Source organism: Nestor notabilis, unplaced genomic scaffold, assembly GCF_000696875.1.
Source record: "Nestor notabilis isolate BGI_N333 unplaced genomic scaffold, ASM69687v1 scaffold1579, whole genome shotgun sequence".
Lineage (NCBI taxonomy): Eukaryota > Metazoa > Chordata > Aves > Psittaciformes > Psittacidae > Nestor > Nestor notabilis.
The window spans coordinates 34,058-61,918 of NW_009943055.1; the positions used below are offsets into that span (position 1 = coordinate 34,058).

General features: G+C 40.5%; 1 protein-coding gene across 1 annotated transcript in view; it reads left to right on the forward strand.

The window, feature by feature from the left end:
* Positions 1–985: 985 nt before the first annotated feature.
* The window catches only part of STAB2 (stabilin 2), a gene marked incomplete at its 5' end in the record, with an annotated part of 78,382 nt that continues 51,506 nt past the window's right edge, over positions 986–27,861 (forward strand). The window contains 17 exons of the mRNA XM_010021693.1: positions 986–1,119; positions 1,983–2,098; positions 6,082–6,167; positions 7,036–7,105; positions 9,128–9,223; positions 9,519–9,644; positions 11,927–12,123; positions 13,174–13,307; positions 17,172–17,305; positions 18,730–18,812; positions 19,474–19,623; positions 21,041–21,184; positions 21,954–22,016; positions 22,109–22,228; positions 22,861–22,914; positions 24,091–24,171; positions 25,142–25,294. Of these exons, the coding sequence (XP_010019995.1) occupies positions 986–1,119; positions 1,983–2,098; positions 6,082–6,167; positions 7,036–7,105; positions 9,128–9,223; positions 9,519–9,644; positions 11,927–12,123; positions 13,174–13,307; positions 17,172–17,305; positions 18,730–18,812; positions 19,474–19,623; positions 21,041–21,184; positions 21,954–22,016; positions 22,109–22,228; positions 22,861–22,914; positions 24,091–24,171; positions 25,142–25,294 (1,941 nt within the window). The remainder of the gene's footprint in view (positions 1,120–1,982; positions 2,099–6,081; positions 6,168–7,035; positions 7,106–9,127; positions 9,224–9,518; positions 9,645–11,926; positions 12,124–13,173; positions 13,308–17,171; positions 17,306–18,729; positions 18,813–19,473; positions 19,624–21,040; positions 21,185–21,953; positions 22,017–22,108; positions 22,229–22,860; positions 22,915–24,090; positions 24,172–25,141; positions 25,295–27,861) is intronic.

Genomic DNA, 27,861 nt, shown 5'->3' on the forward strand with positions numbered 1-27,861 from the left:
ATGAGCTTCTGCAAAGAGGCCACAGCATCCCACATGTGCCCAGAAGGTCCAATAATACCTGGACTGCAGGGGACTGCAATTGTACACATGTTTTTTGGAAATCCCTGGACAGACTCCCAGACTGGGAATATCCATCAAGCAACACATAATAGCACTGTCATGGGCTCCATCCTTGAAAGTGGTGGCTTGGAATACATCCTGCATAGGAAATGCATAGCTCCTGTCATAATGCTGCTGCACAAAATGTTAATGGTCGATTTGGTTAGGCAGGGGACAGAGAAGACCTTGCAGGGAGAGTGTGCAGGGCCCATTCCTGTGCACAGGAATTGCCCAGAAGCTCTGGATCTGACACCCCACATCCAGGTGGGCTACTGGATACAGGGGAGAGCTGAGGGAACACTCAAGAGTTGGGCAACAAGAATCATGGCAGGGAATTCAATAAATGCTATTTATTTAGATGCACAAACAAAATGTACTTTGATCTCAGACTGTAAGTATTTATAGGAAAGGAGTAGTCAAATCTGTAACAGAACAGATTCCTACCTGCCATGCAAGAAACAATGAGCAATGGCTGGAGACGAAAGCAAAACCGTCAGAGACAAACTACAACCTAAGCAACATACCATGGGGTTTGTTTCTCCACAACTGACCATTTCCATATCAAACGAAAATTTTCTAAAAGGTCTTCTTGTTCAAACTAAATTTCATGCAAGAAGTTCCATTATCCCATATTATGCTCCTCTAGAATAGTTGTCCTTCTGGCTTTGTAATCTGGAAAACTACTGTGGAAAACATCCACAGACAACTATTAACTTCGGTGGCTGGACATATTTTGTGCAGATAAGACTGCTGCAAAGCCCTAATATGTGATTTAGTGGGAATAAAGCTGAATTAAATTTGTCATTTTTCAGCAATGCCACTGGGGGCAGAGTTAAACCAACAAAGAACTTTTTCCTTCTTTTTAATTAATCTTCTCCTCTCACAGATGAAGAAGCGATGCGATCAAAAGCTGCTCATTCGAATGAAAACTGAATGTGTGCCTTGCTCTTTAAACCTTGAAACCCGGTGCCCTGCTGGTTACACCAAAATTACCAACGGGACTGGAATACCAGACTGCAGGTATCTCTTCTGTCAGAGCTTTTCTTCATGAATATTGTTCTCCATGAATTAAAAATGTTAATTCATATCAAAAATGCTCCATTCTATGTGATTTTCTTAAGGAATATTTACTATTGGCTTCACCAACTCCAGACAGAACTAAAGCTTCACTCAGACTAATTCAAGCCTAAAGTTAATCAGCAAATGGTGTAAGAGGAAAATAAACATTGCTATCAATGGCCTATCAGATATTCTTTTGAGCAATATCATAAAATCATTTCTTTGTTTATTCTGCATACTTGATATGAATTATACATCAATATCATGACAGATATATATTATCATATAAATGATACTGATATATAATTCATACCATATTATCATATAAATAACAGATTTTTCAGCCTGCCGGATTGGTGAGGTGTGGGGGGTGAAGGGCAGGAAGGAATATCTCAAAAAAAAACTTGAAATCTTGCCTTTCATACTGAAATAAATAAATAAATAAATAAATCAAAGCAGTATTTTAGGGGAAATGTAACTATTTTGATCTTACTTAGTATTTAAAGAACCTTGATATTAAGCATTTTTTTAAATACTGTTTCAAACCAATATTTAGATAAAACTGCTGCAGTTAGGTTGCAGAAACAAGGAAAAAAAGAGAAAAAAAGAAGAAAAAAGAAAGATAAATATACTGTGGCAAAAGAAACAGCTCCGAAGATCTTTTCAGACCTCGATGTGTGATGTATGTTTTAATGAGGATAAAAAAGACAGATCAATACAACTAAGTTTAAAGTTCTCCTGCCTGACACTGGGATTAAAAATTTCACTTTTCCCCACAGCAGGCTTTTAAGTACTTTAAAGCAGCTCCAACTTCTTTTCCTCAGGTATTATCTAGAAATCAAAACACACACACTTTCTTTCCCGGGGTGTCGGCATCATTGTGTAAAGGAATTTGAACAACCTGAGTGCTGCCAGGGACGCTGGGGCCCAGACTGCATGGGTAAGCTCTTTTTTTGGTTTGGAGTTTGCATTTTTTTATAAGATTTGAGTAGAAATAAAGCAGTGATTTTTCTTCTTTTCAGAAACTATTGCTATAATATACTCAGAGTATATAATAGGAGTAGAAGTAAACAGCAGTTTTCAGACAAAACTTAGAGGATTTGGGGGAAAACACATATTCGAAACTTCATTTAAAAAGAAAAATTGACAGACAATTATTAAAAAAAAAATAAAAAATCAGGGAACCTCTTGGTTTTGAGATTTTCAAAACAAATCCTTCCAGTCAATGCCGGCAAAATTACTTTTCATTTGGGAAGATCCCCACAATGGATTTTAAAAATTAAATTTTTCAAATTTCAGCTTTAAATGTTTCATCTTAGGTCAAAAATACCCTCATCTGTATCTGAAATATTTCCATATCTCTTTAATTCTTCATTTTTTTTAGGCAGGGATGGTCTTTTCTTTCATCTCAATCTGAAACAGTTTTTCCCTCCCAACTTTTTTGCCACCAGCAAATGCTAAAGGCATTACTGAAGCAGTGGTAACCAGGAGTGCCTCTCCTCTTGCTGTCCCTTCCTCAGGAAAAGCCTTTCAGCAGCTCCACAAGTGCATCAAACCTCAAGTTACTGAAGTGGGCATCAAGACCCACAGAGGAAGTTTCCCTGCCCAGACAAAGCATTTCCTTGTTTAGTTAATGGGGTTAAGGCCTGGTTCAATAACTGTGAAGTCCTTTTATCCACAAAACAAATAAAACCATATGGTTTTAGCCCAAACTATGATTTAAATACCAGTCATTTATCTACTAAAGCAAAATAGTCAAACTCCAACACCTACTTCTATAGAAAAGAGAGGCAAATAGCTATGTAGCGTGTGGTCTTGTCTTCATCTGAAGATAACCACTTGTGTAGTCATTTACCATCTTTCCACCAAATGCAGCCTCAGTTCCCAGTAGGAGGAAGGCAATGCTATATATGACCATCATCCCATACTTCAGGGTGCTCTGGGAGGCCACATGAGGGGCAGACTTGCTGCCCCTGAGGCAGAGTCCTGCCTGCACCACTGCAGGCAGGAGGCTGCAGAGGCAAGGAACCTCTCTTCCTTTGGCCAAACTTCCTGGCCCCAAAAAGCAAAGAATCAAGGTCTCAGCATTGTTTCTGCTGTCACTTGGAGGAAGAAAATAGCTCTCTGAATTATCGCAATCTCTCCAAGAGCATATGGCACGCCTTGCAATGTTTGGAGGAAAGCGGTCCTTCCTGAAGCCAGAGAAAAATCCCTGACTAGGGGCTTACTTCACATTTAGCATCTGATGGCAATGACAAAATTAGGTCTTAAATAGCACTCCAGCTTCCTCAAATGATAGCACATGCTAAAACACACGGTGTGAATGAAAGATGTTTTGTCTACTTCCTTCCCCACGAAGTGCTCCACGCCAACCAGCCGCACACTCAACTCTCTGTGAAAAAGCATCAAGGAAAAAGAGAAAAGTACAGGGGAAGAAAAGTTCAGGGGAAAAGACCACAGCCTTTTAACACTGACAGTATCATCCAACCACAGATACCACAGCTGGTGGAGCTCAGATGTCCCACATATGTAACTGACGGGCTTCATCAGGAGCTACTCCTTACCCCAGGTCAGGTCCCTACCTCTGGACATGGCTCCAAAGAACAGCCTGGGTACCAACTGAAGGGTGCACGGTGTGAGCAACTGAGTAGAAAGCACTGTGAGAATAATAAAATAATATTTTTAAAAAGTGAAAAAATTAAAGGCCAAAAGAAAAGATAATAAATCTAGTTCTATGAAATTATACAGTCAAAAATACCTCTTTACAAGTTCTACCCACTGCTCCAGCCTTCAGGGAGCCAGGTGAAGTAATCCAAGAGACTGAATTTGATAACAGTTGGGAAGTGCTAAATTAAATTCGGCTAAAAACAGCTGAAAGACTTAAGCTCTTTTTGCCTAGATATAAAGATTTTGCCTTCACACTCTGACAGCTCTAAGAGCTAAGCAGAAGCATCTCCTTCTTACTACTTTCTAAAGAACATCCCCAACAAAAGCAAAGGCCTTGGTTGTCCCCAGCACCAGTGTGGCAGCAAGTGACTGTACCAGGACCTCTCCAGTACCCCAGCACTGCTTCCTGCGGCCCTACCAGCTGGAGGAAGAGTTTTATCTGCCTGAACAAACTCATAGAACAGTATGGTAATTTGCTAAACTTCTGATAAAGCTGTCCCTTGGTGGTGGTATCAAAACAAGAGACGAGAGATAGTGAAGACAAGAGGAAGCGCAATGAATGCCAATGGCAAAAAAACCAAACCCTGCTTTTTTAGCAGTTTTACAGAATCCTTTCGTAGAAGCTGTACTATAAACTCTGAGTTTTCTCTATCTTCACAAGTTCAGTAAAAGCACTGGTGCAGGTAAAATTGTTTCCATTCAGAGCAGATATTAAACAGCTCGCACCTTTGTCAGTGCTGAAAATGAGATGTAGCTATCACAGGGTAGCCAGAAAACAAGATTAGCTAAGAGCCACCTTAAAGATTAAAGTATATGTGGTTATTCATTTACCTCATTTCTGGTTAGTTCATCTCAATTATTAAAAAATCTTTTCATTTCAGCATGTATGAGAAACTGTACTAAAATTTTCATCTTTAGATTTATTGGGGTTTTTATCCACAAGAAGCTTACTCAGATCCAACAGACCTTAAAGAGTTATCATTAAGAAATAAATTAAGAAATATCAATAGATTGGTATAAAGGCAAAGCATTCACTAAAATTAGGTGTATATGTATAACATGAGCACTCATTTGCTCACCACTCTGTTCAAATTAAATTCATTTTCATGAAAACTTCTGAATCACTTAAACGCTCTAAATCAGGATTAAGTTACTCAGTGGGAGCATAAATCCAGTGCTGTCCATCTCCACCCACACAGAACAAACTAAGACTCTTTATAAGCAATAAATCTACCACAGAGAACCTGTGAGGGCAGTAGGAGTTTGATATGGCCTGCATCAGGATTATGGTACCTAATGGGAACTTCAGTTACAGGAAGGAAGGGCTTATGGAAGGGATTTAATAAATCGTATGCATGGAGTGGCTGTACCACTGAAAAAACAAAGGATAACCCTACAGGGAATAAAACCCTGACAGAACAATCTGACAAAAATCATTGTAATATAGTTTTCCTATAGGCAACATTTCAGTAAAAATCTGAATATTGAATAATTTCAGCTAAAAATTAAACTATTTTGATTTGAAAATACTGCTATTATTTCTTCTCCGCTCCTGCTGACTGGGGTTTTTGGTCAGACTCTGTCTCACCTAGTATACCACTGCCTATAGTCATGGTTTCAGCCACAGAGGATCTGAAAAGCATAGCACATCTTTGGCAAACAGGTTTTACTAGTGACCACAGCCCCTTGGACAGAAATAGGTTATGAGATACCCAAATTCCCATTTCCAAGATCATTTGAATCAAATATCACAGTCTTATGGGAAGTAGCGGGGAAAAGGAAAGATTTCCCACATAAAGTAAATGCAATTTGTGGGGAAAAGGAAAAGGCTTAAACTCTAACTTACTATCAAATATAATTCTGGCAGCAAATACTCAATCAGAGTCATATTAATATACAGAAGAAGTGGTCAAGTGAACTAAACTTATATCCACTCTAACTGTTTAGACTGTCTGCAGATAGAGGTGGATCAGCAGGAACAAAATCAATATGATATTTTAGAATAAGAAAACTATTTTTTGTGTAATCCTTTGATTACAGTCACTAGTTTAAGTTCTCAGACCAGAGGAGGTGATGGTCTCTGATGAAGCTGAGATTCTAATTAAGAGATTTGGGCAGCTGCAGAACAGCAGCTGTCACTTGAGGTTCTTGTCTGGCCCAAATCCCTGCAGCCTCTGAGGTTGTCACCCCTAATCTGCAAGGGGACCATAACGATCAGAGCGAGCTGACTGATGGCTTAAACATTGTCATTTCTAGCATGTCCAGGAGGAGCTGCATCACCATGCAACAGGAGAGGACGCTGCTCCCAGGGTATAAATGGGGATGGAACATGCACGTGTCAGGTACATCCTTTCTTTTAAAAGAAAAACGTAACAATCACATGTAAGCTCTGCTAAGAAATAATGCATAATCCTCTTCATAAATAAAGAGAGGTATTCCAGAGACAGTTGAGGTAATCTGCTTGAAGCTCATTTTTTTGCTTGTTTTGGACAAATAATCTTCACTCTATTATTTTTACTGACTTGAGCATGTTTGGGTGAAATTATTTTTTAACTTTTATTATGAAATTATTATTTTAACTTTTTAGTCCTTCTGTCTTGCCTTCCTGACACAGGTGTTCTGAGTTCCTCTATTTTTCTTTTTTCCTTAGAGCGTTCTATTACTTACAACTTTTTTCCCTCATTAGAAAGTACTTGTACTTAGGACTATACTCTCAATACAATGTTCCTTTGCTGAGAGTGCAATGTGCAGTGCTTGATAACTTCAGCCAAAAAGATCTAAAAAAAAAAAACCCACAATTCAAATGAATGTTTTCTACCTCCCCCTCTGCTGGTTAATCTTTCCATTACATCAAAAGCACATCTGAGGACATGTGAAAAAGAGACAGAGTGAAAAGTATTCAGAAAATACAACCTAACAACTGTAAGACTGATTTGGGATTGATTACTGTTCTTTACTGGTACCTTGATACTCAGAACATCTGATTTGAAGTGCAGGATCTAAAAAATATTTTTTAAAGGGCAGAGAGAGTGAGGAAAAAGAAAAATCATTCAAAAGACACTTTTTGCAGTAGTCATTTCTGATTTGCTGATTGAACCTTCTGTGTTATTTTCGTTTGGCAGCTAAGGATGCTGTTTTCAGGCTGCTAAGCATATATATCTGCATAGCAATAGATGAGAAACTTTTTTATTTCTTTTCTGTAATTCACAGAAAGGGTTTGGTGGGACAGCCTGTGAAAAATGTGCTGAAGATCATTTATTTGGCCCTCACTGCACGTCAGGTGAGTTTGAGCTTTCTTTATTAAACTGAGGAAAAGAAGGTAAGAGAAAGCTGTATTCAGACACTAAAAAAATCATAGCGAAATGGGTAGCAGGTCCTATCAAGAGCTGCTGTCTGCTTCAGGGAACACAAAGGGAAAAGAAAACTGGCAGCTACTGAATTTCTCATCCACAGTGGGGCTGGATTCAGCACACGGCTGTGCAGACAACACAGTGTAGTGCTATAAAAATAATCTTGTCTTGAATATCTTTGTTATAGCCAATAGTCAAATAAATTAATGATTAGAATCATCCATATGTTTTTGCAAGTGTGCCTCCCTGGTAGCCAGTTGTTATCTTTTCCCACTTTTCATCTGAAATTATGGATTTGCATTTATTTATCTAAATACAGAAGGTTGTTACAGTACTTAAAATATTCAGTGAGAACATATCAAGTGCGTAATTTGTAACAGCTTACAGTGTTTTGGTATGGTTTTTAAATATATCTACAAACTGGACCATCTTTATCAAAGCATGAAATACATGGTATTTAAATTAGTACAGCTGACTCTAAAAAAGCCATTTGGAAAGAGACAAAAAGTCTTTCTAGCCTAGTATCCCACGTTGGAGGCCAATAGTTGATATCCAGGGCAAGAGAAAAGAGTAAAAGCAACCAGAGATTGCATTCGAATTGCAGTGTTTGGAGGCTCTTCCTGGATCCATCCTCCACAAATTGTCTACGTTGTACCTGAGTCCAGTTTGGGACTAGATAATCTTTAAGTTCCCTTCCAACCCAAACCATTCTATGGTTCTATGATTTCACTGGTTAGCCATACTTTACTAGGAGAAGCAGGACATCGAGGGAGGGATCAGAGCTATGTGCACTACTTAAAACGTATATGTATCACAAGTGGATATATTTGTATAATATTTTCCCAGGTTTGCCTGTTTCTTAATGATTTCTAGTATCTCCTACCTTCCTTACCCCTGCTGAGCATTAAACTATCAAACCCAAAAATTAAAAAAATGTTAAGAAACATTGCTTAAGTGGTAATAGCTGTTTAGGTAAAAATCCTTTCTTTTTTCCCTCAAGATCTACATAAAATGACTTTTAAGAAGAGTCATGAGTGGTCTCAATTTAGAGAAATCTATGTTGGCCTTTCTATACTAATCCTACACCACCGCTGACTCAAAGGCGCTTTTTCCACCAGCTGTCCACTGGATGCCAGTGTTGATACACAGAAATGAGACTGAGCCAACATTTTCATGAAAATAGATTCCTTGAATGAATTCAGTATCGTAAATGTAATTAGTTTCCAGGAAGCTACCAGAGGACTCAGCTGCATATTAATTTAAGCAACATTTTACACTTCAGCTTTCAGATATTTGAGCTTTTTAAGTATACTTAAGGCTTACAACCCTTCAAAAAGGATGTCATAGTTGCCTCTACTCTGAATATGGCATCTTGTGCGCATATTGTCACAAGGTTTATATCCAGACATGACAGAATATAGGAACAGGGCCAGAAAAAAGTCCGAGACCTACACAGTAATTAATCACCCTTTTAACTAAATAAATTCTGTGTTAGGGGGAGGAAAAGGGTCACAACACTCATCTCTTCTGGAGGTGTATGAGACAGAATTGAAGCAAAAATGAGCAATTTGTTAACAAATGCTCTATGATAAAAATGGTCTGTGTTATACATTACATTCAATTTCGTCTCAAGATTGTATGTCAAATTTTACAAGTTTTACAGAATCAGCAACTAGACAGTTTGGTGTTTCTAGTGCGTGTCCTGAAAATTTTCAGGCCCCAGGCTATTAACAGCCTGCAAAAATCAGTATGTTATTTACTGATGTATGGAACTGTGAGTATTGATTTTCTCATTAATGGAGGCCTCTAAATTCAGGAACTCAGGTCAAAGCTTGGTTTGGCCAAAGTTGTTGGCTAGAGATAACCAAAGTTATTTGCTATGGGGTAACCACTAACAATGTCTTTCCAAACACCATTATTATTCAGTAAAGCCAATCTATGTCTCCATGCAGTTTGCGACTGTGTTCATGGAGTATGCAACAGTGGAATTACAGGGGATGGAAGATGCACTTGCTTATCTGGATACAAAGGGCTCAGCTGTGATCAGCGTAAGTAGATTGTTTTCTACGTTCAACAGCTCTGATACAGATAGAATTGGTAAGGACAAATGTAAAATTAGTCACAGGTTAATCACTTTAGAGCAACCAAATACACACCTAAATTCAAACCCTGTGTGTGAGCTCCCATAATCACCATCACCACTTCAATTGCCACAAAAACAATGACAGCAATGAGATTGATGGTCCCTAGATCAGGCATGTTTTAAACTAGTATGCTGCAGAATGCAATGCCTCCTGTCGCAGAGTGCAGACACAGCTTAACCTGTCACACTCTGTCCCTCAGCAATAGCTGAATGCGAGGCCTTGCGGTGCCCTGCAAACTCCAGATGTACTGCCTCAGGTGAGGATGGAAGACAACTGCAATGCACATGTCTGCCCAACCACCATGGGGATGGTACACAGTGTGAACGTGAGTAATTTTCATGTCCGCCGAGTTCTTTGTACACAACATCATTAGTATTGTATTTCAGATACTGAGCACGCTTTTGAGCCAAAACTCACCATCTAATTGTTCTTGGGTTCATATCCCCAGGCAGTCTCATGTGCACAAACTAGATTCCTTCAGGATGAAACTAAACCCTAAAATGTGCTTCAGAAGCCCTTCAGTCCAATTGCTAACAAGCTTCAGTCCACAGGCAACCAGACTAAAGCTAGTAAACCTCCCTGAAATACATAGTGTGGATACTGGGTCATCAGTGCTTACCAATCCACTCCTATCACACCCTTCTACTTGCTAAAATTCAACCTCAAAATTTGCTTCCATAAACATCAAAAACAGCAACCAAAGTCTTATATTTATTGAATATCCATCACGAGGTGGCTCGGTTTCATCACTAAGCATAAACCCTACAGAGAAGTAAAGCTCATTTTAGCTTTCCTATTTTTCATGACACAAATCTAATAGCGTCTCAGCCAGAACTAAAAGTCTGCCTTAAAGTTGTTTTCATAGAATCCTCAACTTACCATTGAATGCTCAAATTAACTGTATTACAAGAGTCAGGATTTTCTCTACTTACATTAGTCTTACAGCACCAGCTCTTCCTTATAGACCAATTGCAATGAAGCAAATGGTTGCATCTGATGCTGAAAGCACTATTTAGCAAATGTCGGCTTGGATCAGGCCACAAATACAGTACTTTTTATTCCATCTGGGAATATTTACATTCAATCTTCTTGGTCCTAACTATGGTGCCATCCTTTCTGAGTAGGCTTGAATATCATCCAAGAGCAAAACATTAGAAAGTCACTCCTCAGGGAATGTGAGGTTCTTCTAGTAGGCAGCATAGCCAAGCAGAGAAGGAGGATGCTAGCATCCCTGCCTCTCTTGGTATTTGTATTGATGCAGAATGCATGGATGTTCATCCTCTATCCCAGTACATTTAGACACTAGGGTTGCCTGTGGCTTAAGCCAGTGTCTTTTATATTTGACTGGCTGGGAAGAGGACAAGCAGCTCCAGCACAGCTAAGTACATAAGCAAGGATAGGAGTGGCCGCCCCAGACTCAGCTTGGAGGTGGCACTGCTTATAGTTGATTTGAGCATGTGCATATGTGTGTATGCATGATTTCACACCAGAACAGAAGGCTTGCACGAATGAAACCGAGCACTGCCAACTTTCTCAGTCCCATCCGAGGGGGAACACAGGACGGATCAGAGGGGAAGACAGTGAGCAGCACCACCTTTTAGATGAGTCCAGAGCCTACCACCTTCTAGCTACAATGTGTGCTTAATTATATAGAATCATAGAATAATTAGGGTTGTAAAGGATGTTAAGATCATCCAGTTCCAACCCCCCTGCCATGGGCAGGGACACCTCGCACTAAACCATGTCGCCCAAGGCTCTGTCCAGCCTGGACTTCAGCACTGCAAGGGATGGAGCATTCACAACTTCCTTGGGCAACCCATCCCAGTGCCTCACCACCCTCACTGTGAAGAAATTCTTCCTTATATCTAACCTAAACTTCCCCTGTTTAAGTTTGAACCTGTTTCCCTTTGTCCTATCACTACAGTCCCCAATGAAGAGTCCCTCCCCAGCATCCCTGTAGGCCCCCGTCAGATACTGGAAGGCTGCTATGAGGTCTAAGATCCTAATACGAACACAAAGGTGTGAGAAGATGTTTTTCGAGCACTGCTGGATTTTGAACAAGAACAAACAATTCCATGGCCTCAATAAGAATGGCCCATGGAAGTAGCTTCCAGTTTAGTCCTGAAACCACAGCAGTGTGGAATACTCAACTGAAGTACTTGCTGAACAGATGACATTATGTTGTTTAATTACCGGAAAGAAAACAGTAAAGGCCTATTGTTTTAAGAAATATTTTCCAACTGATCTAACACATACTTAAAGCTTGTATAGACCTTCTGTCACCTACCTGACCTTCTCTAGTTATAATCCACCAGAGAACAGGAAATAGTTGTGATACTTTAATGAGCACATTACATGTTTTAATCTGTTTATAACTCAGTTTCCCAAGTTAAGAGATCATTTCTGTTCAAAAGCAAACAGCTAGTTGCTATGTTAGCATAAACACATTCCTCCCTTATGTCTTCATGCCACCACGATACTTCGGACTTGGCTGTTATGAGAAGTTTAGTCTACCCAGGCTTTGTTTGACATGGAAGTGCTCTGGTAAATCCTTCAATTTAAGAACTGCAGGCAAAAATTCATTTACTTCACTTCTTTTTTCACAAGCTATCAACCCGTGCTCCAAAAAGGTGTGTGATCTTAATGCTGACTGCATTTACCTCGGACCGAACCAGCACAGATGTACCTGTCGAGAAGGTTACAAAGGGGATGGTCAAGTCTGCTTACCCATAGACCCGTGCCAAGCAACACATGGGAATTGCCCTGCACAGTCTACCATTTGCATATATGACGGTCCAGGAAAGGTTAGTGTTGAATGATTAGCCCCATTCACTTCCCATGTCACGTGCCTAAGCAGAAATAATACTTTCTCTCCAAAAAGAAGCCATAAGGGTACAGGAACAGGCCTCAGGGAGACCAAGCTCTAATCCTAGCTTTGACATAAGCCCTACCATTGACCAGGAATGCATTCCTCTACCTCTTTTCTCAATGTATGTGTATCATGTTTTCCCCTCTGAAAATGGCAATAGGGTTCTTTTTCCTAGAATATTCTGGCTCACATTTGCCTCCCCAAAATGAAGGCACCGAAATGGTATTTTCCCAGTTAAATTTTGTCTGACCACAGTGGGCTTGTAGGTGCAATAGATTCCTTACACAGGTACCACCAGATACAGGCCTAAAGTTAGTGTATTTAGGAAAGAAATCATCTGGATCTTTGAGAACAACTGATGAAAGGCACTGTATAAAGGCTGCATTTTGTTCATGCTGTTGGGAACTGGCTCAGATTTCTGTCTGTAAAGCCACGTTTTGCCATCAAGAAAGCAAGACTTCAGAAGACTGTTTACTTGTTTTGCCTGGACACCCTGAAGAGCCAAAAAGGGACTCGGTCATCCAGGGTCATCCTGCAGTTCACAGTCATATAAGTTGCTTCTCTAAGGGGTGCCTCAGTGAGCTGCATATGGCTGGCACACACAGGGTGGTGTGTAAAAGGCAGTGCTGATACACCTCACTCATTAATAGTATGCTTTGGCACTCAATTTGGGAGGCAGAGGGCTGTGGGAACAGAGATACAAATTTGACCAACCCACACTGTTTTTAAATGTTCTCTGGCCACAAAAGTGAATCTACAGCACTTTATCTGAAGGAAATTTATCTGAGAGTCAGTGGTTTTCCTGAATGGATAAAACCTAGAATGGAGTTGTATAAATATGGATAAGCTTTATACTTGCATCTGAACTCACTGGGTGACAAACTAAAACTCCCTGTCTTTAAACCTTAGTTCCAGGAAGTATGCTGAAGTTCACAATTTGTTCCTGCCTAATTTTCCTCTTCCATCTCTCATCCTTCTGATTTAGTCCCACTGTGAATGCAAGGAGCACTATACAAACTTTGTACCTGGGAAAGGATGCAGCATGATGGACATCTGTGAAACAAACAACACCTGCCATAAAAAAGCTAAATGCTCAGTGGCTGCACCAGGACAAATTATGTGAGTCTTTTTGCTTATTAAAGCTTTCACCCGGTTTCTCCCTCCTCCCCCTAGTAAACAGGCTGCTAAAACAAATCCAGTGGATGAACACTTCCTGAAGTTATCATCAATGGTTTCTTTATTAGGGACAAATCACAAGATTTAATAGGGTTAGGGTCAGCAAATTAACATGGTGTCTGATTTCATCAGACCAGCTGCTAATACCTATAAAGTTTTATTTTTATAGCACTCAGAGGTCATTTCTACACTAGTAAATAAAAACGACCAAGACCTCTTTTCTTTTCCACGAGGCAAGCAGCATCCATCGTCTGGCTCACAGCTGAAGTCTCCTCTTCTTCCAAAACAGAATAACTGCCTCTTGGCAGCAGTTCCTGGCACACGTTATCCCTTCAACTGGGCCTGGGCACTGCCTGGGAAAATGCTACTTGGTGTGTGCCAGAAACATGCCAGGCAGCATGCTAAAAATTAATCACCATTAATTATCACATGACAGCGCTGCAGCCCTAGCTTTTTTTTAGTATACTAATACAGATAGAACTAGGGAATCTGACCCCCATGCTGTGAAAGCTACACCAACCTCAGTGGATTCCTCAAAGCCTCTAGTCAAGCACATGAGTTAATGCAAAACCTCTGGCAGAGTTTGTTTTCCTGCACAGATATTTGCTACACAGATGTTAGAATGAAACTCAGTTTTAACACTAAACTTAAAGCCATCTTAAACCAAAGAATTTAGATTCTTATTGCCAGGACTTGCTTCCTCATGCAGCTTTCCCTTACAGTGTAATTATGAATATAACTTTTGTGAAAGATATTATGAATTTCAAAGAAGTTTATCTTGAATATCCCCTAGTTCATTTCTAAAGGGTAGCATACTACCCTTTAGTTGCACTTAATAAATACTTACACTATATCTAGTATCATATACTACTATACTTCTCAACGTGAGTTGAAAATTTACAATAAAATTCTACATTGTATAAATCAGGACCTTTCTTTCCTGATTTGTCACTGTTTCACTGTTGCAACTCAGTTTTCTACAGCTGAGGAAGTCTTGAGAATTTTAGAATAGAAAAATTAAACATTTATGACTGTGGAGGAAAACAAGCATTCCAAATGCTTTGCACATCATTCATTCAATGACCTTTAATGGCAAAAACAAATATAGAAGAAAGCAGAGGGATTCAAATCAAACTAAATCTACGTATTTGAAAAATACTGAAAATACACTGAATAGCTTCCTACTAAGGAAAATCCATTTATGAAAGAAGAACTTTACAAAGCAAAACACTGATTGGTAAAAGTGGGTACAATAAATTGTTCCTGGTAAGTGACATACAATGTATTTTGGCTGCATCCCAGATTTTAAATGTATTTGGGAAGGCTTACTTTGTTGGGGGTTTTTACTTCTAAAACACAAAGAGGACAGGTTTGGGGTCTTTTTAAAGATGCAGTTGTGCTGTTATCTTCCCTCTTACAGTCACTTCTACTTTCTCCACAGAATCAAATTATTTGTGCGAAGTAAATCTCACATACAGACAAAGATGTAGATAAGACAAAAATCTAGTTTGTGAACATAGCATGGCAACCTCCTGGAAAATCAAGATTGTCTCTATTTTCTGTTCCCATATAGATCTTTCCTGAGTGAGTGCTGACACTTTCTATGGCATTGCTTCAGCACAGTAATTATGTTCAGCCTTGCCCAGAAGCTACAAAGCTTCAACTGGTGCAGAATTACACTGCATATTAGACCATGACCTCTCTGATTTTCAAGAAGAACTGGATTTCTCTCAACTAAACTCAATTTATTTTTTTTTTATTCCCACTCTTACTTTAACTCTATGTCTTCAACATAGAAATTATAGCTTCATAAACCAAAACTCTGTTATGCAAGCGTTCAGGTAAAATGGAGACAGAAAGCTGAGCTCGCCTTTTCCACACAGATGCAATTCTCCTCCTGAGAAAGCTGAAGCAGTGATAATTCCCATCTTTTTCAGTCTTGCCTGTAAAGCAATATTTACCCCATCAGACGAAACGGGTCAGCTCCAAAGGAGGAGCTGCTCCTCTCTCCCAGTCCTAAACCGTTCATCCAGGCTCTAGAGTCATACCCTCTTCCCAATAGAACCCCTTAAAAAGATCATCAGAATTGTATCCTAAAAATTGAAGATGCTTTTAGACTGATATTTTTACCCAGGACCACAAGAAATCAAAGCTTGAGCCTCTTGGCCAAAACCTTAGTACCCCTCTGAGTCTGCATCAGTCCCCCAGCCTGCAGGAACTGTGAGGATTTTCAAATAACATTGCTGTCAGCAGAGAAACAGCTATGGTAGAGACCATATGTGGGAAACAGGAGATGATTTGGCATCAGATTGGTACTGCTGTGGGGTGTGAGTGGCAGATGTGTGTTTGTAACAACCAGCACACGCAAACAACTAGGTCATTAGCTATATATAGAACACCTTTTGCTTGTGTAATGTGCCTCTCTAACCATGCCTTCAGAATCCTATGCAGAGAGATGAATCATTATGGATAGGGCTTATGTGAATATTGAACATGCTGAAGACTATATTAGGAAAGGCCCTATTAAAAGCCAATGTTTGACAACACATACCATACAGTTGTTTAGCCTCCTAAATATAGTTAGGGTTCCTTTCTGTGCACACTACATGTTGACAAGTGCCTGCTTTAATTTTAGCACTGAAGATGAGAAAATGACTAAGCTGATACTTCCAGCCAGTGTCCCAAGCACAGCCAAGCAGGGGCTGATTTTCAGAAGATAGCAATAGAAAGATCTGAGATTGGCAAAACCAGTAGTTATCAATGGCCCTTCACATGGAGGCAGGCTTGAAGAGTACAGATGCTTTAGAAAGTACTAACCACCTCTCTCGGTGAGCAGTCAGGCTGACACAAGACCAAGGCACACGCAAGTCCTAGTTGCTCTTTGGGTGGCAGAACCCTTTGTACCCGTCAGCACCTAACAGCAAGTATGTGTGAATCACTTTGACAACCAACAATTTCTTCCCCAGCTCTCTCATGACACTGAGGTCTTTCATGGCCATAATGTTCCTTTTTCATAAGGAGTGTTCCCTTTCTCACAGAGCAGAAATTGTCAGATTGACACTTGTGGTTGTTCTTCCATAAATTTTAGAGTTTGTGTTGACTGCACCACACTACTTCAAATGCAGCCCAGCCCAAGGCAGTGACGATGTTGAGCCCATCTCAAGGTGTTGCCTGTCCCTCCCACAGGCACTGTGACCCGAGACTGCTTGGGACATACATAGGACAGGGTCAACCATACATCACTGACACCTCTCACAGGCTGAAGTCCCCAGAGGACAGCCAGGATGTTACAGATGAGATGCTATTTCCAGTACAAAGACAGCAGCAGCATAAATCATACATCTGAGAAAGCATGAGATTTTCTCCTATAGCAGCTTTAGAAGAAAAGGTAATATTAAAGTACAGGTATCATTGTGGCACCCCATACACTTATACCATAGCCTCTCATCACCCACAAGGCAGGCCCATTCAGTGGCTTTCTGGGCTCCAGTAACATATGGAGATGTGAGGCTGCACCACAGCCAGGCATGTCATGTAGCCCCCATTCGAAGAGGTCCTGCGAGGCAGACACCACTGCCTCCTGGCCAGGCTGGTAGAAGGACACCACATCAGGTAAGCAGCCACCAAGCTGCCCTAAGCACTAACATATTTCACAGCACACAGAATCAAAGATTGAATTAAAATGCATTGGAGCTTCCTGAAAATGCCTTCAGAGAAGCAATAGGTAACACCTGGCACAGGTTTAGCAAGAGCTTCAATGACACCATGGGGCACAGGCGTGCAGCTAAAATGACAATCCCTTTGCAGGTGTACATGCCAGGGGGGCTCCGTGGGGAATGGGTTTGTGTGCTACGGAAACGTGATGGAGCGCCTCCGAGACCTGAACGCAGAAGTGGGAGGGCGCTGGCAAGGCAAGCTGACATCTGCCTTATCGCTCATGGGTAAGTGACCACACGCAGCAGTCAGCTCCTGCTGGGTGAGTTGATCTTGCCCTGTCTTCCTCCAACACTCCCCATCACAGGAAGGTGCCCCTAATAGCATGATCCCATCCATGGTCTCCATCACCTTCAGGACCCCCCACTAGAGCACCTCAGCCATAGCTGAGGATCCTCCACATACCCAAACTGTCTGCAGAGGTGAGATGGAGCCTGGGTAGGGCTCACAGCTTCTAGCCTTTTGAAGTTATTGCAGTCACCTTGTGAAGAGAACAGCATAACTGTCTTCATAGAGATCGATTTTTGGGTTAAATTTGTATATATGAAAAACTTCCTCCTGTTTAATATAATTTGCTTGGTCTTTTTCACTGAGCCCTACAATTAAAATAAAGATCCTGAATTCCTGACCAGAACAGAGTAAGAATCCCCCATAGCTGACCAAAGACAAAACTTGGCAGTGATCTTCAAATTCAGCATTGAAGACCAAAATCCGTTGCTTCAGCACTAAGAGCTCAATTGGAGCTTCTCTATGCATTTCTCCTTATGCATCTAAAAAGTGCCCAGCATGCTCAATGCCACCCTTTGCTAGCAACAGCCTCAATTTCATGTTCTTTGGTTAAGTTTTGGACATAAATGTGCCATTTGATTTACTAGCCAGAAGCTACGATGACACATTAACCACACAGGTTATCTTACAATACATTTACTCCACATTAACGTCTTTCAAAAGCTAAGAATATACAGCAGAATAATCCAAATTGGTTTGTAATGCAACATATTAATTTTGAGATATATTCTCTGATACGACATACCTTTAACGACTGTAAAGATTTTTTCAGTTCTGGTTTTAAATCTCTGGAAAAAGAGATGAATATTAGAAACAGTTAATGCCTTCAGCTGCAGTATCATTGATCTCACACTACTGTATTGGAACAGAAATACCATCTGTGTAGCACAACTTTAAGTAATTTTCAGAGCATCAATTTTTATGACTAGCTACGTGTTTGCTGACATTTGCATTATCAGCAGGTTATCAGCAGCATATCCCTCACCCTGTGAAGACTAAATCGATTTAAAGCAGAAGGCCATCTTCCTGTAAAAGCACATTTCCGAAGAAGCTCTGGGTTCATGTCCACCACCGTGGTCTGCATGACACAGACTCCAGGCTGACAGAAGCATTCTGAATGTTTTGTCCCATCCTGTGTCAAATATTGCAGCAGCACCTGGATTTCATATTTTATCTGCCTCTGGTCTTTTAATGACTCAGACTTTAGAATCTTAAATTAACATTTAATAATCACAATAGTATTCTTGCTTATTCTGCCCTTGCATACCTCACACAGAGTACACAGTCCCTTCCTCCAATTAGCTTTTCAACAGGCATTTTATCTTCTTTTCTTCTCTCTCCCTACTCCCCACCCTCTTATAAGAAAACACCTACGAATGGCCACTAAGTACTCTGGGACCATTTACTGTGCTTGTACCGACAAACAAGGGGCTCAAAGGCACAAATGTAAGTAAACAAGAGAAAGGGTTTTACATGAGGGGCAGGGATTTATCTCCTTCAGTAATCTCATCTGTGTTAAAAGTGTTTTGATTCAACAGTTTCAGAACTCTTTGCTCTAGAACACTTCTGTATACATTTAAATAGAGAGGCCAGAGATTGTCTTTTTCCTACTTGAAAAAAAAAGAAAAATAATTTAGCAAATCAGGGTAGGACGCAGTCAGGCTTCAAATAAATTTTGGATTGCATTACACAGCTGAATTTTTTATCACGTGCTTGAGAGGGGGGCTGAATTAAGATCCGAATTTTCAGCAAGGAGGCTACAGGTCACCTTTTATGTAAGGGTGCTAAAATACAATGGGTTTAGTAAAAAAACCAAACTACATGGAGGGGAGCTGATATGTAAGTGATCAGCATCCATTACTTTCCATTTAAGTCAGGAGGACAACTCTGGAGGTACCATGCAGAGACATAAGGGTGTCATCTGTCCCGAACTGAAACCAAGAGAGGCTTTTACTTGGTTCAAGCCTTATCACCTCACTCCAGAGGAAAACATATAATTTCAGAATGTTACAGCTGGAGGGGAAAAAGCACTCACCAGGATATATTTACTTTTAATTTTTAGATGAAGCCTGCATTGAAATAAATCTCTGTTCTTCTGCTCTTCTAGATAAAGGATCTTCTGAATAATAAACAGAAAGCACAGTACTTTGTGAAACTCCATGTAATTGCCGGTCAACTGAATACCAGTAGCTTGAATAATACTCATGTAATATATACTTTGACTGGCAAGTCAGGAGAGATATCAAAGGGAGAAAAGGTAAGTGGCCTTCCAGCCTACCTCAGCAAGGATACCACTCTCTGTTCACTCAATGAGGAGTATGAAAGGTCTTTCTCTGCATCAAGACGCCAGGATGCAGATAGCTGGTGAGGAGTATGAAAGGTCTTTCTGCATCAAGACGCCAGGATGCAGATAGCTGCTGGGTTATGCAAAAACACAGCTGTGGCCATGCATTAGAAGGAGTTCTAGTGAAACTTCAAACCTCACCAGCATCAAAGTTCGCACTAAAATCAGTGAAAACAAAAATTACCTTTAGAGATGCATCTCCACTGAGTGACATAGAGGCCTAACGCAGACTGCTCTAAAAATGTTTGCTAAAATTAAAGTCATACTAAATCTGCAGGCATAACCAACAGAGATGGGTTGGGGAGGGAGGGCAGGTATTAAGAGACCCTAGAGAGCCTAGGTGAAGTAGAAGGGGGTATGGAGAGGGAAAAGCCCAGAGTTTGTGCTGGAAACCTGTGCGTACAGCTCACACAGAGCGAGCACCAACTGCGCTGCAGATCCCACCTCCCGCTGAGCATCAGCATCCTTTGAATGATGCAGCAAATGAAAGTCTTCAGCATAAGTAAAATGCATATAGAATCACAGAATCCTTTAGGTCGGAAAAGACCTTTAAGATCAGAGAGTCCAGCCATTAACCTAGCACAGCAGTAAATCATGAAAAATAAATAGTAAAGTTCATCACTAGCCCAGCTTATTTGATGTCAGTACGCTCAGGGGCAGTCTGATCCCACGGTCTACAACTGATATACTAGATTTTATAATGTAGAGTTATTGTTCTTGGTCCATTTAATGTACTTTATTGACTTGGGCCTCTGTGAAGGCTAAAATCAAGTACTTCTCATGTTTTGCAGTAGATCAGTGGCGTCTGAAAGATCTATTTTATTTCTTTAATGAGTACACACTCCATTTGTAACAGGAAAATATCATTGCTGTCTGAGGCCTGTTAGTTTCCTGCACGCTTCACTACAGTGCAGAATCAGCAACATTTTGTTATTTTAACCATACATATAATATAAGGAAATGGATTGTAGTCCCTTAAGATCACAGTAGTTGAGCCTTTCAGTACAATCATGTTTTAAGCCATTTCCTGGCAGACCTTTATTACTAGCAGTCATCAGAGCCCTTTTAGGTACACTGCTTTTCCCGCAGGACCTGTCCCTGCTTCTCTTCTGCACTTTGCTGTCCTGGAACAAAATAACACAACCCTGATCCAAAGTCAAAGGAGTTTTTTCCATTTCCTTGATAAGCATTGGAAGCAACCTTTCGCCTTCCCAGATTTAAATGGCCCAGGTGTTGGTAATGGGAGTGCTAGACATTATTCAACAGGAGTACTCACTCTGTTGTAGTTCCAGAATAAAAAGCTCACTATCCCTTGCCTGGCTTCTTTCAGGATAATCAATTAAGAATTAGAATCCAAGGAGGAAGGAGGAAAGGAAAACTTCTGCAGGGAAATATTATTGCTTCCAATGGGATTTTGCACATTGTTGACAAAGCCATGGACAATGTGGAGCCGACATTTGAAAGCAACAAAGAGGTGAGTCATAAGCTATATATATTCAGTGTCACACTTTCTTTTTAATAGTTTCACATTAATTGAATGCCAAAGAAGATGACTGACAGTAGCTACACAAACTCTACTGAGCCATTGTGGGTCAGTTTAGAGGAGCAACATTCACAGTGAAAGGTGATGTCACAGTTTCCACAGTAAATAAACATTCCCTTTTCTGCCAAGCTGGTCTGTGAAGGATTTGGTTGTTCTCAGTGCATTTGAGTGGTTCCTCATTGCAGTTGCAATCAATACATCTCACTGAATTCCAGGACAACATAGTAAAAGGAGGGACATCTGTCCAGATGTTAGGAAAAGCTTGTATGCAAACCAGTGATCCCTCGCCCCTAAAGGCTAAACTGGTAACTTTGGATGCTTTGGTGTTTCTGGTGCCCTGCTTAGCATGCTTCCTTGAGAGATCACTTCTTTATATGGTGATGCAAATATTTTATTTCTCTGTTCTTTCTCATTGGGAATGAAGCAATAATAACACTTTACACACACACACAGTTTGTATGTTCTGTGACTACACAGTGTTTCAGGACAATGATAAACTCTAACTATAATCCAGTATAGCACCAGGACTAGTGCTACCATCTCAGTCACTTCCAGACACCACCAACCACCCAAACAATGAGGAAACCTAAATGCATCCAATCTGTATTGTCTGAGACTCTTATTCAGAAAGTGTCTTATAAGACTTGGGGTTTGTTCTGTGCTCCCAACTAGAAAAAATCTTAATTTCATCCTATTTCAGGAAACCATAATGTCAGTACTTCAAGGTAATGGAAGATACAGCCAATTTACATCTTTGATAGAGGTAAGGATCTAGAAAAGCAATTCTATAAAGCTATTTTCAGTTGTTCTTTAATATTAGTATATAATTTCACTTTTCTTTTTAAACCAAAACAGAAAACTGGCCTGGGAATGGATTTAGAGCAGGACAACAGGCCTTACACAGTCTTTGTTCCAAGTAATGAGGCTTTGAGTAATATGAAAGCTGATGCTCTGGATTACCTGCTTTCTGCAGAGGTACAGTCTTTCTATAACACAAATCTGTCTCAGATAGTAGATATATAGCAGATGCATATGTACATTGTACGGTGTTCATCTAAGCTAAGTTCTTACGATCAAGGCTTAAGCAATCAATTGAAGATCAAGACAACATCTAAAAGGACCAGTATTTGGGGTCTCACACCATATAAAGCAATGATGATTCCCCACACCAGGCCCCCACTCCCCTGCTCTTGCCTTGACAGCACAGCACAGACAGTCACATAGCAAAGCCCGAAACCCTCTCCTGAAAGGTGCCAACCTTGGTGGGAACAGGCAAGGGGAGCAGATGGCATAAGGGCCCTACTGGCTGGGAGACACTGCTGGTGGAGTCCCAGGACGTAGAGACTGGTGTCCCATCCCCTGGACACCTCCTGCTTCTCCCTACACACGCACAAGTTAGGAAAGGCTTGTGTCAAAATAGGTGGTGATATAGGGGAGAGAGCATGGAGTGACATGGCGCATGCCATGAGCTGAGCATCACCACTGACCCGGAGATTTCTGATGCACCAGCTGGTGATGTTGTTCTCATCCCCATGTCCTTCCAGTAGGCCAGGTTGGGTTTGTGTGACTCATTTTGGGGTAAAATTTCCCCTTTTCTTCTTTGGCAGGGTTCATGGAAGTTGCTGGAGCTGGTTCGATACCACATTGTCTCCAATACAGAGGTGAGCATGGCTGCCCTACTGACCCAGGGTGTAAGAGCGTTTTCAAACCCTTTGCCATTCTAAAGGCAGAGGTTTTCCAAGAACAACCTCTACTCAGTGCTGCACAGTAAGGGTGCAAAGGACAGCTATGCCTCTGTCTTTACTAAGGGTAGTCGCATAAAGGTCAATAACAGAGAACACAAACCTTTCACCTCAATGTCACTAATGCAAATAAAACCCTGCTAGGAGGAATAGGGTAGTCCTTGAATCATGGCAAATTTAAACTTTGTTCTGTCACACTAGTATGTTACATGCAAGTAACTATTTTCACTTTAAAATATACCATTTGGTGATGGGGATTTAATCCACGTGGGATAGATAGATAGATAGATAGATAGGTAGATAGATAGATGCACACATATAGTCATCCTGAATATGAGACTAGCTACTTTAGCATGCTGTTGAGCAAGAACCACTGTCAGGGGGTACTGTCAGCTTGGCAGGACTACAGGAATGAGTAGCAGAAGTAGATGTTGAGATCAAAATCAAGCTCTCTCTGAACCTATTCTGCTAATATTAGACTTCTATTTATCAGAGAGAGGTGGTTTTGCCATCCTCTAAGTAAGCTCTCTGTTTCTTCCTCCTTTTCTGCTGAAAACAAAAAGCAGAACCCAGCAACCACCAGCAACTAAGGTTAGAGGAGGCTGAAGTTCATCCTTACCTCAGCCCCTGCTGTGAGGAAGGAAGGAAGTGCTTGTATCTTTAGCAAAAGGCCCTGCTCTCGGCATCCAAGGCAGAGGTCACTGCTGGCACAGAGCAGGATCACAGGGAACAGAGGAGTGAGATCCACATGTCTCTTCACGGGACATTAGTGCTGCCATTTGTACAGTGGTCTAAGGATGCAAACAGGGCTATTTTTAGGGAGGGGTGATAACTCTACTTAGAATAGTTACTATAATTAGGAGAAAAATTAATATCCTTTTGGGCAACAAGCTCTTCACATGCAGCAACCAGCAAACTCAGTCAAAATTTAATCACTCTGTTACACAAGCAGGTTAGTCGATGTGAGGCTGCCCACATAACTAATGGGGTCGTTTGCTCACCTTAAAGAGCAAGGTAGTCTTTCTTGTGAAGTCCATCTGGATTTGCAAAGAATAATGATATACATTTATTTCAATCAATTCTTATTCGTTTCAGCTAGAGGTTGCCAGTCTTGTCTCAATAGAGCACATCAGAAGCATGGCAAAGCAGTTCATTTACTTTAACAGGACCAGCACTGTAAGTCAAAGGCAGCTTTCACCTGTGAACAGCTCTCTCTGATCTAGGCAACTGTTTGCTTTTGGGGGGAATAAAAAAGGGAGGAGGGGGAACATTAGCAGAAGAATTTCTTAAGGCAGAATATAATACGAACGAATATAATGAGGCAGAAATTTTCAACTTGCCATTCCCACCTACTGTTAGAAATTAGTATTATAAAGGATGCAGAGCAAATGATTGATATATAAGAACAGTCTGCAGTTCCCTTTTCTCTTATGATTAGCTGCAGACCAGGCGTGATTCTCATTTTTGCTCTGCCTAGTGAAAAAAAAAATCTATTTAAAATATTTTAAATAATTCTGTTACATATTTTAGTTATTTTAAACTCTTTTCAATATACACATGTTCTTGTATTCTTTTTACTGTTATAGTCTCTGATCCTGATGAATGTAGTGAACACATTTTTAAAGGTGTTCATTTTTCAGTACTTCTGTGAAACCAAACTTATCTGTTATGTTAAGTTCCTTCTGTTCTGGAATCGAGAGGCACCTATGAAAATTCTTGAAAAGGCAGAGCAGTTGAAAGAGTAAATGCATAAAGAATATTTTTTCTACCCCCTTGCTCTGCCCCCCATAAATTTGGATAGATCTCAAACTCTGTCTTATTTTTCCCCACTTTGTCAGAGAGAGGACTTAAGCATGCTTACACCCACTGAAATAAGTGCCTGAAGTCATGAGTAGCTTTCTCATTTTGGCCAGTCTTTTAGTAACCATTTCCACTGGCTAACAGTGCAAATTAAGAGGAAAACTTCAGGCATCACTGTTGTAGACCAATATTCATGAAAATGGGCAATATATGTGTGCTTCTTGCATAAAACAAGCATAATAAAAAATAGCCAGTTGAAGAGAAGTATGAGTAGAAATTCTTCAAATTATCAGAAATTAAGAAGCTGTGAAGATTTTGTAATTAATATCAATTTATTGTTTTATAGGGACAAGTCTTGGTGAGTGGAGAAGAAATGGAAGAAACAGATATTGTTGCAAAAAATGGTCGCATTTATACTCTAACAGGAGTTCTTATCCCACCCACAATTGTTCCAATTCTACCACATCGGTGTGATGAGACAAGAAGTGAAGTTGCAATGGTAAGACGATCACAACAAATCAATAGCTCTTAAGCACTCCATGCAAAGTACTCTAGCTTCCTCTTTACTACCTTCTCTGATATTTTCCATTAAAAAAGGGTTATTTTTTGAAATTCATATGTCAACAACACACCTGGCTAGCTTTACTGCACATATACAAATAATTTGCAAACAGAGAACTCATATGAGCACATCCTATACCACTTCAACACATCTAGTTCTTGCAGTAGCCCATTTAAATACGTTATCACTCCAGTCAAACGTTTTCCTCCAGTTCCTGAATCCCATCTGTGTGAACATGGCAAGCAGTGTCAAATTCCCAGGGAAACTACTCCAGATCGGTATTTTCATTTCTACTAAGTATGCAGGGAAAAGAGCCAGCAAGTTAAAATATTAACTTAATAATTAAGTTTGTATTAATATATTAGAAATATGTTCTTTTCAGAAGCCACAATCTCCTCTAGCTCTGCTTCCTTCCCTTTTTTTTTTTCTTTTTTCAGATCAGGAATCACAAATCTGTTTCATATTTCAAAGGGTAGATTTTGACATACCTTGTTCAGTTTGGTAAGACAGTACAGGCCTTTACACTTGGTAACATCCAGACACTATTTCTGGTAAGAAGACTGAGTATCTGACTGAGCTTTTAGTTTGCAGTAAGCGTGGCTCCAATGAGTTGTTACTAGACCATGTTCAAGCACATATCTGGGCCAGTAACAGTTCTGGTACAGTAATGCAAAACATTTACTATCTTAACTTACAACAGCCCAGAACCACAGCCTTGAAAGGGGTTCCCAGCCGAGCTGGACAGCATCACAATGCAATGAAGAAAACACAGGAGCTGGCAGTAAAGAACTGTTACCTCTGGCAGTAACTACAAAATGCCGTATATGCAATGCAATCACAAACCAGGCACAGTGCCAAGCAGCAATCTCTGATACAAAAAGCAATCAAGACCCAGAACACTTAAGTAGTCGGAATTCCTTACCAAAACCCTACCTACAATCTATGTCTGACATCGATCGCTTCTAAAGCAACACAGAAAAATGATTTTAAGATGAAACAAACAGCGTCTGTCAGAAAAATTACTCCCCAAAATGAATTAGGTGCTTTTGTCAGCTTTGAAAGCTTCATGCATAGTTTAAAATATAGTTTAATATCCAAGCCTTTAAGCAAAGCACTGCTGCCAAGGAGAACACCAAAAGGGAGCAAAGACTTCGCTGTTCTTATCTTTCACCACACATCTCCTCCACTCTCAGAAAACAGGAATAACACCACCTCCTAAACAATACTTGTGGTACCAGTTAAAAGAGACAAACTTCGAAGGAACAGGCAGGTGTACACACCTACAAGAACTTTACTCCCTAAAAGATAAAACCATAATGCTAACACGTACGTATCCATGTAGCCATACCTAAACACTGAAAGCTGCATCTGAGCCTAACTGAATGACAGCAGTGCTTATCCATAATGTCCCAAAGACCACAGGGACAACAGGTCCTCAGTACCTGTCTGAGGTGTGGATTGCGGCCAGTTTGATGACTTCTGACAAGAGCTGCTCTGAGCACTGAAGTAATAGCTGTCCCCAGCTGTCTGCTCCACCTCCTCCCAGAGCTCAGCACTTCCACAGCAGACCTGACATACAGGAATATATGTCTGTGCTTCAGTTACTTCAAGTGCAAAAACAGTGTCTTAATCTACTGCTGAGAACAGGCAGATGCTTTTCTCTGTCCCCCTCTGCAGCAAGGCAGAGGGGAGAGACAACACTCCCATCCTCAAGAAAAGAAGGGAGCAGGTACACATCAATGGCTGAAACCATCCTAGGTAGAGAAAGGGAGTGAGTAGGTGACACTCAGTTGCACTGAGCAGCAGGAGAGTGATGCCAACAGAGGGAAACATTTTCCACAGCAAACAGATTTTTTAAGTTCTAAAGCAGCAAAGAGGCACTTGCAGGGATTTTCAGATATACAAAGAAAGGTAAGAGCCTAAGCCAAGTCAGCTTCAGCCATGACTACACAGCTTATCAAAGAGCTTTTATAATGCCCAAGTGTATTTGCCAAAATACACCTGAACCACAAACCTCAACTATTTGACTCCCAAATGCTTTTGTAAGTCTGGTCCTTTATTCCTTTAACTGCTGTACATCAGGAAGGACTATTAAATCCAAACCAATACCTGATTCTTCCCTCCACATTTCCAGTGCTAAATCTGTGGGTAAAATGCCATAATTCATGTTCACGGCCATTTGTCCAATGGCTATGAAACACGGTGAGGTAACACATAGGGTGCCAGCTCTAGGATTTATTCTAACTTGGCTGAAACACAAGACATTAGCAGTCACAAGCAACATGGCTTTGACAAACTCCATATCCACCCTCTGAAAGGCTGAGCCTCTCTGAAGTCACTGCATGTTGAGTTTGTCAGAGGACTCCCTTTTAAAACTGCTGCTGGAGTTTATATCTCCGAGGTGCTGTAATTGCCAGTTTCTGTCACTACCACATGGTGATAAATTACCTAGTGAGGAAAGGCAACCAAAAGGTGAAGACATAAAAATAGCTATATACTACTGG